The sequence below is a fragment of the Vicia villosa genome, linkage group LG5 (genome assembly GCF_029867415.1).
Source record: "Vicia villosa cultivar HV-30 ecotype Madison, WI linkage group LG5, Vvil1.0, whole genome shotgun sequence".
Lineage (NCBI taxonomy): Eukaryota > Viridiplantae > Streptophyta > Magnoliopsida > Fabales > Fabaceae > Vicia > Vicia villosa.
The window spans coordinates 6,800,084-6,815,176 of NC_081184.1; the positions used below are offsets into that span (position 1 = coordinate 6,800,084).

The following is a 15,093-nucleotide window of genomic DNA, read 5'->3' on the forward strand; positions in this document are numbered from 1 at the left end:
TTTGTGATGTGTGTCACTATGCCAGACATAAGAAACTGCCTTATAATCTAAGTCATTCCAAAGCTTCTCAAAATTTTGAATTGTTGCATTTTGATATATGGGGTCCTATATCCACAAATTCCATTCATCATCATAAGTATTTTTTGACAGTTGTTGATGATCACAGTAGGTTTACTTGGATCATACTACTTAAGAACAAATCTGAAGTTTCTAATCATGTCCAACAATTTGTGACTCTCATAGAAAACCAATTTCAAACCTGTCCTAAGTTCATCAGGTCTGATAATGGACCTGAATTTCTCCTAACTCAATTCTATGCCTCTAAAGGTATTATACATCAAAGATCATGTGTTGAGTCCCCTCAACAAAATGCAAGAGTTGAAAGAAAGCATCAACACTTGCTTAATGTAGGTAGAGCCTTACTGCACCATTCAAATTTACCCAAATCATATTGGTCTTATGCTGTCAGTTATGGAGCCTTTATAATCAATAGGGTTAACACTCCTTTACTCAACAATAAATCCCCTTATCATATATTGTATAGCAAACCACCAGACATTAACCAAATCAAGGTCTTTGGATCATTGTGTTATGCATCCACTTTGTCCAATCAAAGAACCAAATTAGATGCAAGAGCTAGAAAATCATTGTTCCTTGGATATGCTGTTGGATATAAAGGATCCATTTTACTTGATTTAAACTCATACAGCATTTTTATCTCTAGAAATGTTACTCATCATGAACACATTCTACCCTACCAACAACAATCCTCTTCCAATAACCTTCCTTGGGAGTACTATAGTACTGCAGCTCCCAATCAAAACCTTTACCATGACATACCTATTCATACCCCTCCTACTGATCAATCCAACATTTCAAATGTCCCAAATTTATCTCCACCCACCACACCTGACTCAAATCAACCTTCTCCTATCATTTCTAACCAACACACCACTGACTCCAATCAACAAAATACCATCCGTGCCTCTAGCAGAATCAGAACTTTACCTTCCTTTTTAAAGGACTATGTCTGTACAGCCTTCACTGATCCAGAATGCCAATCATCTTCAGGTAATCCTCACTCTATTTCAAATTTTGTTTCTTATCATAATTTGTCTCCTTCTCAATATCGTTTTACTCTTTCCCTCACTACTAACCATGAACCTAAGTCATACTCCGAGGCAAGCAAATTTGAATGTTGGAATCAGGCTATGAAAGTTGAACTTGCTGCACTTGAGCAAACTGGCACTTGGAAAATCGTGGACCTTCCACCTCATGTGAAACCTATAGGTTGTCGTTGGGTTTACAAGATAAAGCATAATTCTGATGGATCCATAGAAAGATTCAAAGCTCGTCTTGTTGCTAAAGGATACAACCAAATTGAAGGACTCGATTATTCCGACACCTTTTCACCTGTTGCTAAGCTCACCACAGTTCGATTGGTTCTAGCTTTAGCTTCAATACATAGCTGGCATCTTCACCAATTGGATGTGAACAATGCGTTTCTTCATGGAGATTTAAATGAAGATGTTTACATGTTGATCTCACCAGGTGTCCAAACTTCCAAACCTAATCAAGTCTGCAAACTCATTAAATCCCTTTATGGATTAAAGCAGGCGAGCAGACAATGGTTTGACAAGTTGACTTCAGTTCTCACTTCCAATGGCTACTCTCAAGCACCTTCTGATCATTCACTTTTTGTCAAACAAACATCATCGACCTTTACAATCCTACTTGTGTATGTTGATGATGTTATTCTGGCTGGCAATTCCTTACAAGAGTTTCAAGCCATGAAGGATATCCTACATCAGTCATTCAGAATTAAGGACTTGGACATTCTCAAATATTTTTTGGGATTAGAGGTAGCACATTCTAAACGTGGTATTTCTATTTGCCAAAGAAAATATTGTCTCGACCTCCTCAAAGATTCAGGTTTCATTGGCTCCAAACCAGCTAACACGCCATCAGATCCATCATTCAAACTTTGTCAAGATGCTAGCCCTGCCTACCATGATGTTCCTTCATATAGACGTCTCATTGGCAGACTGATTTACCTCACCACCACCCGTCCAGATATCACGTTTATCACACAGCAACTTAGTCAATATCTTTCTAAGCCTTCTAGTCAACAGTATAATGCTGCCTGCAGAGTCTTGCGATACCTCAAACAATGTCCCGGCCAAGGATTATTCTTTCCACGAAGCTCATCTTTGCAAGTGACAGGCTTTTCCGACGCAGACTGGGCTGGCTGTGTAGACACACGTAAGTCAGTTTCAGGATCATGTTTCTATCTGGGTAGTTCCCTTATTTCATGGAGAACAAAGAAACAGACCACTGTTTCTCGTTCGTCCTCAGAGGCAGAATATCGTGCCTTGGCTGCAGCAACGTGTGAACTTCAATGGCTCTTGTACTTGCTTCGTGACTTGAAAATCACATGCACTCAAGCCCCAGTTCTATTCTGTGATAGCCAAAGCGCCCTCCACATTGCTGCTAATCCCGTTTTCCATGAACGGACGAAGCACCTTGATATTGATTGTCACATTGTTCGTGAGAAATTCTCAGCCGGCATGATGAAGCTTCTCCCTGTGACTTCCATCAATCAGTTAGCTGACTTTTTCACCAAACCGCTCCTTCCCAAACCTTTCCATTTTCTCAAGGCCAAGTTGAACTTGATCAACATCTACCAAAGTTCAACTTGTGGGGGGCTAATAGATGACACACAAGTAGAAAGTTAGTTAGGAAGTTAGTTAGTTAGCTGTTAATTCTGTTATACAGTTAGTTACTATATACCCTATATATAGTGTGTGTAATATACTTTCATTCAATAAGAGAGTTATCATTTTCACTCCTCTTCTTCTTCTTCTTCTTCTTCTCTCAAGCTCTCTATTTCCTCTTTCATGGCTTCCATGTATGAAGCATAATATCATATAAAAAAGGTCATGTAAAACTGTTAATATTAACTTTAATATTTTGAGATATAACTGCATAACAATAACCATGTCATTTCAAATTAAAATGATGAACACATGTCTAGCTTAATAGTAACAAACTATATAATCTTTATTGTTAAAATGATAATAATTGAGTCAAGGAACAAAAGTAATATGCATGTCATGGTTTCTGAATCTCCACCATCAAGAGACATAACTTTATGATTTGTTTACCTTTCACAAAATTGTGATCACACGAATAAATTATGATACTGTATAAACAAATGTATAATTTATGAAATTGTGTTAAAAAATATACATAATATGAGGCAACTTCATATTAATATGTGTGATTCGTGTTATATAAATATTTCACATTTTTGTGAAAATAATAAACAATCCATTTCCTTACATTTAGAGTTTTGTGTTGTTAGTTTTCATTTTCAATATTTCATTTACAACAAAAAAAGAATTTTCATAAGTACTTTTCTGTTCATCTCAAGTCTTCTACTTTTATTTTATTTTTTTTCAGTATTTTTATTTGGTTTGCTAAAAAACTTAGAAATTTGAGAATATACAGAAAATATATTAACTTTTTTTCTTTTTTTTTTGTCCTTTTTTTTTCTTTTGTTCTTCTATAATCATGTGTTGGAGTGAGTAGATATTTAAATAATTGGAATTTTTGTTTTAAAATAGTTAGTAACATACTCTTTTGTGTTACTAATAAATTGAACAATATCAAAATAAGAATCAGTTTCAATAGAAAATTTTAAAATAAGAAACAATTCTTTTGTATTAGTAAATGTTTTTTTTCCTATTGTCTATTTAAATCAATTTTATTAAAAATTATTTCATATCTAACTCACTCATAACTTAAATTAATTTTACATAATTGAATAGTACTTAAATTTATATCTTTGAACTTTTTTATTATTTGATTGTCAACATATTGATATTTATATATTTCTTAATGAAATAAGCTTTGTCTTCTTTGTGTTAGAATGAGTACAAAAAGGAAAATCCAAACTTTTAATGCCAAAAGTACTCTACCTATCTCTCAAAAGTTTGTGAACAGATCTATATGTGGTAGGAATTTGATGAAGCATCAACTTGGTGGTGTCATATTTGGATGCACAAGGCATACAATGAAAGAATATTTAACTAAGCAACTCTTTGGTTAGTCTTTTGAATTTGATTATTTTATAGTAATATGTCTAATAGACTAATTGCTCCAAGGCTAATAGAACGGAAATCTTTTCAAAAAAACTCAATCATTGGAGAATGGTGATCTAAAACAAAAGCTGGTACTATCTCATTTTATTAAAATGATTAAAAAAGAAAAAATTTGTATTGCATTGAAAAAAAAATTAGACAATTATGCTCAACAAATTGAACCTGCATTTGCCCTTCAACATTACCCTAATCAGCATCAACATGACGATGCTCAACTTCAAAATCAACCAAATAATCAGTAGGATTTGGCAATCAGGATGTATTGAAGCTTGATATAAGCTTCTTTATGCTACTGAGAGTTCATTTTTTGTATATGCTGCCAAATCTGCCTACTTAGAAATTAGTTTTGTATATGCTATCACGTATGAACATAGGTGATGTATATAGCATTTGTTGATCAATATACATTATTGATTTTTTCATGTACTTGTAATGAATTTCATTCATTTGTATTCAATCACATCTTTAGGTCCACGCTGACTTAGTTCTGGCTGACTTGGTTTAGGTTGAGTGGTCTCAATTGGTGCGGGAAGTTTGCAGGTAGTTTTGTTGTGCCTCATCATGTCACATTTGTTTCACTTGATTCCAAAGTTAACTCACTTGAGTTGTGTATCATCTCTTATATTCTCATATGCATCTTTAGTCATCTTTTTCTTTGGCCTTCTTAGTTGTCTTTTGATTGGTGGTAGCTGTAATTCAACATAGTCTTTTTTCTCCCCTAAAGTTTCCCCATTCACAGGAAAAATTACAGGTGCAAAGCATGCCTCGTAACATTGTTTTTATTACACAAAATTGTCAATCTCCAATTGTTGAGATTTCATATAAGATATTGCATGACAACATGGTAAACCTGACAGCATCCATCTTCAACAAGAACACTCCTTGGTAGACAGTGACACAATATACTTTTCTCCATTATATGATATGTGTCTCACCTCATAATCATGTTCGCGTGCACAACTGTGTAAGATACCACATCTTAATGAACAAATGTAAAGCACAAATCTTAAATAAACAAATATTATAAGACATAAATCGTAATAAACAAATATCTCATAATCAAACTTTTTTTTTTCAGATTCCTTTGCAATCTTTGTTTTGATATTGGGTAGAATATCACCTTCATACTTGACAATTTTCTGTCTTTTTGAATCCCACCTTTGCATGAGATATACTCTAATTTTTTAATAATTGTTATGATTGGCTTGGCCATAGCTGTCACAAAAATATAGTAGAAAACCTCTGACATTTTGTTCACCAGAGTATCCCATAAAAGATTGTTCTTGAACATAGACTTGATCCAAAAACCTAGGTGTTATCATTATCAAATGCTTGAATGCCTCTTCATTAATAGCCTTCATTTCCAACATGGCTTTTTCAAATGCATTCATATAGATGGTTGTAGAAACTTTCCACATCAACTCCTTGAGTTTGATTCCTAGGTATTTCTTCCTAAATTTGGTGTATAAATACTTTAAATTACAGAAAAACAATCAGCTATAGGACAATATTGAACATCAAAAAAATTTAATAGTTATTGTATATATATGACAGATACTTGACACAAAATCTTTGGTTCACTGAGAGAAATTTACATTTTATTATTCATGAAAATTGTGTTCACTTTTCTACAAACAAAGAGTAGTTGACACATTAACTTTTCCATGAATATGAATGAATTTCTTATACTAAAGAGATAACCATGTAACTTGAATGGCTTGCAAGGTAGGAAAGAATAAATACATGCAATTGTTTTTCTGGTCTTGGGATATTGCATTAAATTTAACAAATATGATATAATCAACCGTCATAGTCATGCTTATTATGTGGAATATAAAAAGAAGAAAGGAGGGGTCGATATGGATGGCAGTGGTGAGGGGTCTATGGTTGAGGAGAAATGACATTATCTTTAATAGTGGTACATGTAATGTTAATGATATTACTTGGGAGATCAAATTGAAGGTTTGGAGATGGTCGTTTTTTGGTGAAATTGCTTATTCCAAGTGTAATTTCTACGAATTTTGTAAAAATCCGTTATTTTACTTAACGTAGAATTCAGTTGGTTAGTAATTTCTTTTGCTTCTGAGCTTTCCGCTCTCCTTTTGTAAGCGGGTTCGAGTACCCCTAGTACTCGTTTAATATCATTCCTTGCTTATAAAAAAAACAAAAAAAAATTAGAGCTCATTATCTTGACATTCAAAATTAAATTTTGTTCACGTTCCAAAACTATCGAGGTGTATTAGTATGTTTTTTGGTTGGAAAAAAATAATTACTTCATCCATGTCATATAAAAAAATTCTTATTTAAATAAAGCATGGTTATTAACATATATTAAATATATTAATTTGATAGAGTTAACATGATTTAACATTTTTATTAATTATAGTTAATAAAATATTTGAATAAAGTAAAAGTTAATAAATAAATATATGATAAAAAACAATAAAAATTATATTAATATTGTAAAGAAAGAATTATTTTAAAATAGAGAAAAATGTAAATTAAACACTTTTTTTTATAAAACCTAAGGAATATTTAACTTTATTTTTTTTATTTTATATATTGACTAATTAGAGAAACTGAAAGAGAGACATTAATAGTTATAATTTTTATTTTGTTTTTTTCTTTAGCTACTATTTTGATTCGATTAGAGGTTCAAAGAGGAAAGTCTATTATAATATCCAATCCAAAATTTTCACATAGAAGATAAGGAAATAGGTGAGACCTCATCAAAAGTAACACATATGTTTTTAATCGCTAGTATATCGTATGATGTTAGATTAGGTCGGACAATTCTTTGCATATCACTCAGTGATAGACAAAAGTAGTTTTGACTGTCAATCAATCATATATAAGTTCAACGACATACTATTTCAAATATTATATTTCTCTCAAACTACTTTTCTAAGACTTCAATAACTTAAACATTGAAGTAATAATCTTATAATTTCTCCATATTTGACCACACAAAATGAACTCTCTATCGTATCTAAAGAGCTTTTTTCCTCGGCATTAAGTATTTCTCATTCCACCTCAAAACAACTACTCTAGAATTAGATGAATCCGACGCATAATTAGAATCATATTGATGAGAACATCCTCTCATCTAAAAATTAAATTATTTTTAAAAGAAAATAAAATAAAATTACTACAGACAAAAATTGACACAAGGCACAAGAGGTGTTAATACCAAATAATTACAAATCCAATCTCATAATTGAACTGGAGGCTCTGACCTCAATTACAATTATAGAGTTGGAAAAATGTTCACTTGAAATATTTGTTATTTTCTTTTAGTTTTTTTAATCAGTTGTGCTAATTATTAGATATTTGAAAATAAAACATTTGTGTAGGATATTTGATAATGAGTTACTTTTAAAAAAACAATTGTTGTGTTAAATTTATTTATAATTTAAATTAATCAATTAAGATGTCCCATAAATAAATTAGGTTTATTTAGTGTTGAAGTACCTTAACTTAATTTCATATTTCAATTTGGTCCCTTTTTTAATAAACGTTACAAATAAGTCCTTTAACAATGATTTTGTTTCCCAACATGATCCATTCTGTTAATTTGGCTTAAAAAATGTTAAATGAGCTTATGTGGAATAACAACAAGGATTAGTGACTCAACAAGCCCTTATATTAATGTTGTAAGCTACATTTTTCTTCAAAGAATGCATTTTCACGTATTTAGACAAATTTAGGGATACTATTCATCTTCTTCCTACATCTTTCTTCATCCAAATGTCTTCAAGATTCTTTTTCATGTAAACCATCATTGTCAGAATTTCTGCTAAGATGTCAATAAACTCACGCAACTATTAAAAATCAAACAACCAAAGTTCTGGGTCATTTAGATTTGTGGTCAAAAGAAACAAAAGGCGGGATTGTTGGTGCCAAGAAGAGTGTGTCGTTCGTACTGCTACAAATTTAAACTATATGAATGTTAGGAAAAAGTTTTGGGACTGTAGGAATTAGTTAAATCAATTGGAGAAAGGATGCAATTTTTCAAGTGGGTAGGTGATGATGTTGTTGATGGTAGAGATTTGAAGATTGAGAGGCTAAGGAAGAAAATATTCAAGTTGAAGAATAAGGTTTTGCACACAAGAGGAATGTTAAAAATTGCAATGGTTTTGGCATTACAAGTTTAGGATTTAATTAAGTGTCTTTAACCATGTATTTTAAATAGGATTGTGATCAAAACAACATGTAATTTGATGTTATAAATATGTGTAATTTCTATGTTAGTTAAATGAAATGGATTGAATGTGGTATGTGTTACGAATTGTGTTTTGCAATGAACTACTTTACCATTTTCGCCTGACAAAAAGTGGGCTATAATATTGCAGGACTGGGATTTAAGTGAAACAAAGAATTTTAAAAAAAACGGACTTAACTAGAACAATGCAATAAATAAGGGACTATATGATGTAACCATGTTACATGTTATTTAACATTGTTTGTAACTTATGTTTAAACTTTATTTTAAAACATGTGTTCATACATACTAATACAGGAATAATAACTTAAGTAAAGAACAAGATGTTGTTTGAATTATCATAACTAAATCATGTGTTCATTAACACTAATATAAAAGACTAAATTTTGTGTTCATTGACACTGATACAAAAAGCCTAATTATGTGTTCATTAACACCATTATAAAAAGCCTAATTATGTGTTCATTGACAATAAGTTACACAAAGAGAAAAATATAAATTTAGCAGACAAGTTGATTAAGTTGCAGTTTCTTCAGAAAATGTGGATGCAGTTTTACTTGGTCCAGGCTGACTTTGTCCAGGCTCACTTGGTCCATGCTGACTTGGTTAAAGTTGACTTGGTTTAGGTTGAGTGGTCTCAATTGGTGCAGGAAATTTGCATCTAGCTTTGTTGTACCTAATCATGTGATATTTGTTACACTTGATTCAAAGTTAGATCGCTTGAGCTGGGTCTCATCTCTTATATTCTCTGATGCATCTCTAGTACTCTTCTTATTTGGCCTTTCTAGTTGTCTTTTGATTGGTGGTGGATGTAATTCAACATAGTCTTTTTTTCCCACAAATTTTCCCCATTCGCAGGAAAAATTACAGGTGCAAAACATGCCTCACAACATTATTTTCATAGCAATCAGGCACAAAATTGTCAATCTCTAATTGTTGACATTTCATGCAAGATATTACATGACATCATGGTAAACCTGTCAGCATCCATATTCTACAAGAACACTCCTTAGTAGACAGTGGCACAATATACTTTTCTCCAATATATGATATGTATCTCATCTTATAATCATATTCACGTGCACGCCTGTGTAACATACCACATCTTAATGAACAAATGTAAAGCACAAATGTCAATGAACAAATATAAAACATAAATCTTAATAAACAAATACCTAATAATCCTACTACTTGAATTTTTCAGATTCCTTTGTAATCTTTTTCTTGATATTGGATAGAATATCACCTTCATACTTGGCAATTTTCTATCTTTTTGAATCTCATCTTTGCATGAGATATACTCTGATTTCTTCAATCATTGTTATGATTGGCTTGGCCCTAGCTCTCATAAAAATAGAGTTGAAAGCCTCTGACATGTTGTTCACCGGAGTATCACATAGAAGATTGTTCTTGAACATAGACTTGCTCCAAAACCTAGGTGGTATCTTTATAAAATGCTTGAATGCCTCTTCATTAACAGTCTTCATTTCCAACATGGCTTTTTCAAATGCATTCACATAGCTGGCTATAGCAGCTTTCCACGTCAACTCCTGGAGTTTGATTCGTGGGTATTTCTTCCTAAATTCTTTGAATTACAAAAAACAGTCAACTATAGGACAATATTGAACATCAAGAAATTTAATAGTTAAAAAACTCTCTGAAAATAAAATGATGGGATACTTCGGAGATGTATATCCGAAAACTCCCTGAAAATGAAATATTTAGTGCGTTCGGATATGCATATCTGAATGCTGAGGGTATTTTTTAGTTTTCGTCAAAGACCTTTAAGAAGACATAAGGGTGAAATATGGAGACGTATTCATTCTTGGATAGGGGAAGATTTACCTATTTCCCTAGATGAGTTTTTGTCTTTTGGTAATATTCAAGACAAGGTGAAGAATACTAACCACAAGATCAAGATAAATATCATTTGGATAACAACCGTTTGGAGCATTTGGCTAATGATAAATGCTATCATTTTTTAGAACAAGTCTTATATCTATGATGTGGTGTTTTCTAATGTAATTTTATTTTCCTGGAGATTGTTGGCGTTAAGCTGCCCTTTGTCTCATAATAGTTTTTATGACTGGTACAAGTTACCGCTATCCTGTTTCAACTCTAAATAGTTGTGTGTTGTAAGGGTTGCACCCTAGTGCGATTTCTTGATTCAGTTGCCTATTGAAAAAAATTCCCTTAAAATTTATAGGTTTTTTTATGGTGATGTTTATACTTGTAAATGATGTAATGGTCAGTGTCATGGGTTTGGAGTTCATTCTTGTGATGAAAGCTTACACGAATTTAAATGGGGTGGCAAACATGGATTAGGCGAAGCTTACACGAATTGTTGTGAAAAACAAATCCCTAGGAAGTATTGGTTTGGATGCTTCATAATAATCTAACCAATAATTATTTTATGTAATATTTTGTTTTCTTAATATAAAAAATGTCATGTAAAACCGTTGATATTAACTTTAATATTTTGAGGTATAACTACATAACAATAACAATGTCATTTCAAATTAAAATGATGAATACATGTGTAGCATAATAGTAACAAACTATATAATCTTTATTGTTAAAATGATAATAATTGAGTCAAGGAACAAAAGTAATATGCATGTCATGGCTTCGGAATCTCCACCATCAAGAGACACAACTTTATGATTTGTTTACCTTTCACAATATTGTGATCACACGAATAAATTATGATATTGTATAAACAAATGTATAATTTATGAAATTGTGTTAAAAAATATACATAGTATGAGGCAACTTCATATTAATAGGTGTGATTCGTGTTATATAAATATTTCACATCTTTGTGAAAATAATAAACAAACCATTTCCTTACATTTAGAGTTTTGTGTTGTTAGTTTTATTTTCAATATTTCATTTACAACAAAAAGGAATTTTCATAAGTACTTTTCTATTCATCTCAAATCTTCTGTTTTTATTTTATTTTTTTTTCAGTATTTTTATTTGGTATGCTAAAAAACTTAGAAATTTGAGAATATAAAGAAATTATATTTACTTTGTTTTTCTTTTTTGTCCCATTTTTTTTTTATAATCATGTGTTGGAGTGAGTAGATTTTTAAATAATTGGAATTGTTGTTTTAAAATGGTTAGTAACATACTCTTTTGTGTTACTAATAAATTGAACAATATCAGTTTTAATAGAAAATTTTAAAATAAGAAACAATTCTTTTGTGTTAGTAAAAGTTTTTTTTTCTATTCTATTTAAATCAATTTTATTAAAAATTATTTAATTAAAAAAATTTCATATCTAAGTCACTCATAACTTACATGAATTTTACATAATTGAATAGTAATTAAATTTATTTTAAATTAAAATGTAGAATCCAAACACTAAATTATCTTGAACTTTATTTCATATCTATCATTTTCCCTAATACTTCAATTGTCTTGAATTTTAGATTATTTGATTCTCAACATATTGATATTTATATATATATTTCTTTATGCTTTCTTTATTGTAATAGGATGAGGACAGACAGGAAGATACAAACTTTTAATGGCAAAAGTACTTTACCTGGTAGGAATTTGATGAAGCATCAACTTGGTGGGGTCATATTTGGATGCACAAGACATACAATGAAAGAATGTTTATCTAAGCAACTATTTGGTTAGTCTTTTGCATTTGATTAATAAATAGATTTTTTTTCACTAATATATCTAAACATAATTTATTTTGTATTGAACTATTTTAATCCGAATTTATTATATAAAAATATTTTAGTTACATTATTTTTTGTGGCCACATAATCAAACACGAGGCTAGTATGAGTCTGAAAACTCATGTCATAGGAATTGTTTTAAAAATGAAACTCTTGTTTTTAGACATATACATTAATTTTCTCTAATTGATTCTTGAATTAATTTATCACTTATTAGTAACTTATGATAAATTTTACTGTTTTAACAGGCTTACCAGCTCAACACTTTTCATATGTGGAAAATATTAATCCAAAGATGCCTTTATTTCTTTTCAACTATAGTGATAGGAAGCTTCATGGAGTTTTTGAGGCAACTAGCAATGGAAAAATGTTTATAGACCCTTATGCATGGATTAGTGATGATTATACTGATGAAACACAATATCCTGCACAGGTATCATAAACATATTATTGTCTATATAATAAATTAATTATATTGTTTAAATAATTGTGATCATTAATAAAAATATTAAATAATTGTGATTATTAATAAAAATATTTTTTCGCTATAAATGTTTAAGGTAAAAGTTCGTGTTCAAGTTCAGTGTCATCCATTATTGGAAGATAAATTTGGACCAATAATTAAAGAGAATTACTATCTCAATAATCATTTTTGGTTTGAACTAGACCATAGACAAACAAGCAAGTTAATGCATTTATTTCTATCTCCGACCATAGTTACTAAAACACCAATATCACATTCTAATTCTAACGGCAAAACTGAATATTCATCTCCTCCACGCAAAATCTTAAAGAAAGGTGAATTATTAGAAAGATATATACGAATTTGATATTTTGTATTTTACTCATTATTAGAACGATATTACTCTAATAGAAAATGAAATTATATTTGTTTCATTTTTAGATGAATTCAACCGACCATTACGTACTCACCCAATTAAAAAGGAGATAAAGCATGATGAAAAAAATCGTGTATACAAGAAACTATTAGAATTTGCTCTTAAAAAGAAAAATCAAGGTTTATCTTTGATAGACAATGTTAGTGAAGCTCCTAATGAGAATGTTAGTGAAGCTCCTAATGAGAGCGAGACAAAGGATTACAGAGACGCATCATTAAGTTTAAAAAAGAAGGAAGAAAATTGTCGTTCTTCATTTGAGAATCTATATACTATAGTACAGGTTGATAATTTTGACGAATCAAAATATTTTAAATATTATAAATTAATTCTATTTATATCTAATTAAATTTAATTCATTGTTTTAGTCGGTGCAACAACGAGTTAAAGAAAGGAAAGCTTTTCAAAAAACCCAGTCGTCGGAGAATGGTGATCTAAAACAAAAGCAGGTACTATGTCATTTTAGTAAAATGATTAAAAAAGAAAAAAAATGTATTGCATTGAAAAAAAATTTAGACTAAGATTTGCATTAAGTTGTTTTCAAAGTTATAACTTATTCCATTAAAAGAATTCTCAAATTCTAAAACAATTGTGCAACAATTAAAAACAAAGCCATAATCATCCTTTGAAAGTAACCATTAACATTTGATACCTTCAATTGTACTTGGTTTATGTTATATCTATCATATACCATGTTTATCATAAGACTATTGGTTTTTTTTTTTTTTTCATATGAAGGTTTCCTTTGAAATTCAACATGTCGAAGATGAAGATATTATGTCTAGATTTACAAATGTGGAGAAGACGATTATCCAATTTTTATTGTCCAAGAATGCAACCAAATCTTTTCAACCATTGAACTTTGTAGGTATATACACTACACAAGTACGATTGAAAGGTAATATTTATTTTTAATTTTTTTTTCCTTCTGAAAAATAGTTATTTTTCGTTTGGCATGTGTGATATTTCATTGATTTTTAATTTTATTTTTATACATCTTCATCTAAATTAATTTCTTTGTCAATCTTTAAATTTGGCTAAAATTTATTTCAACAATATTCTGTGTGCAGTTGCTAGTACTATAAATGGACATAAATGCTTTACAAATATTGAGATCTTTAATTTAGATTATGGAAGGTGGATCTCTATAAATTCAAATTCAGATAAGGTAAAAAGTAAAAAAAAAAAATTATAATTGTATATGGAAATGTTAAATCAAATTGTATATATATTTTTATTTGTTTTATGTTTTGATAAAGTATATACAAAATGATGAACTTTATTGTGATTTATATTATCAGAAATTTGATCTTGCTGGAATGGAACTCAATGATTCACTTCATTTTAATGGTGGATATAATGGATTTGACTATTTGAAGTAAGGTTTTATTGTTTTATTTGAGATAGAAAATATTTATAAAAAAAACTTTAAAATAAACATTTTTCAAAAAAAAAAATTACAATGTAGTAAATATATCCTAAATAGATATTTTAAAAAATGGAGTAACCTTTTAAAATCACAAATATGTAAAATTTAAGGATAAAAATTTATATATAAAAGAATGTTATATAATGTATTAAAATTTTATTATTGACTTTATAGGTATACTATGCATGGCATTGATGAATGCACAAGTGTTCCATATATGGATCTCTTTGATCCATGTTTTGAGGCAAGGATGAAATTGATGAATTGTCTTGAGGATTTTTCTGATGCCAAATATTTTAAGAAGTCTATGAGATTGAGGGAGTCTAAGTTTTTGAAAACTTTTTAAATAAAGTAAGTATATAGTAGTATTTGATTAAGAACTACAAAGAAAATTTGGTTGTTCAATTTAACATGCTACTATTTTCTTTTTTCAGTTTACTAAGCTAGCAGAAGGGATTATGGCAATGGAGATATATAGCAACACAACCTTTGAAAATAAATGCAGCAATGCAGAATTAAAACTTATTTGGAATAGCTACTACACTAATTTCAAATTAAATATAGTAATTTTTTATATAATTAATAGGATATAAAATTATATGAACCTATGATGCTCCTAACAAAATATGTGAAACTATGTTTTTCTAACTATTCTAAATTGTGTTTTAGATGTGTGCTATTTTTTATA

At 29.9% G+C, this 15,093-nt stretch overlaps 1 protein-coding gene across 1 annotated transcript; it reads left to right on the forward strand.

The window, feature by feature from the left end:
• The first annotated feature begins 11,886 nt into the window (after positions 1 to 11,886).
• LOC131604113 (uncharacterized) lies at positions 11,887 to 14,751 on the forward strand. Its single transcript, XM_058876602.1, has 9 exons — positions 11,887 to 12,028; positions 12,329 to 12,513; positions 12,641 to 12,878; positions 12,985 to 13,259; positions 13,345 to 13,425; positions 13,715 to 13,874; positions 14,047 to 14,144; positions 14,278 to 14,354; positions 14,580 to 14,751. Exons 1-9 carry the CDS (start codon positions 11,887 to 11,889, stop codon positions 14,749 to 14,751), a joined length of 1,428 nt encoding a protein of 475 aa, XP_058732585.1.
• The last annotated feature ends 342 nt before the right edge of the window (positions 14,752 to 15,093 follow it).

Excerpts from the sequence above, each read along its gene's own strand:
- LOC131604113 (XM_058876602.1), top strand. The coding sequence starts at position 11,887 with ATGAGGACAGACAGGAAGATACAAACTTTTAATGGCAAAAGTACTTTA. Across the intron at positions 12,029-12,328 it reads TTTATCTAAGCAACTATTTG|GCTTACCAGCTCAACACTTT; the intron begins GTTAGTCTTTTG and ends CTGTTTTAACAG. Across the intron at positions 14,145-14,277 it reads TAAATTCAAATTCAGATAAG|AAATTTGATCTTGCTGGAAT; the intron begins GTAAAAAGTAAA and ends TTATATTATCAG.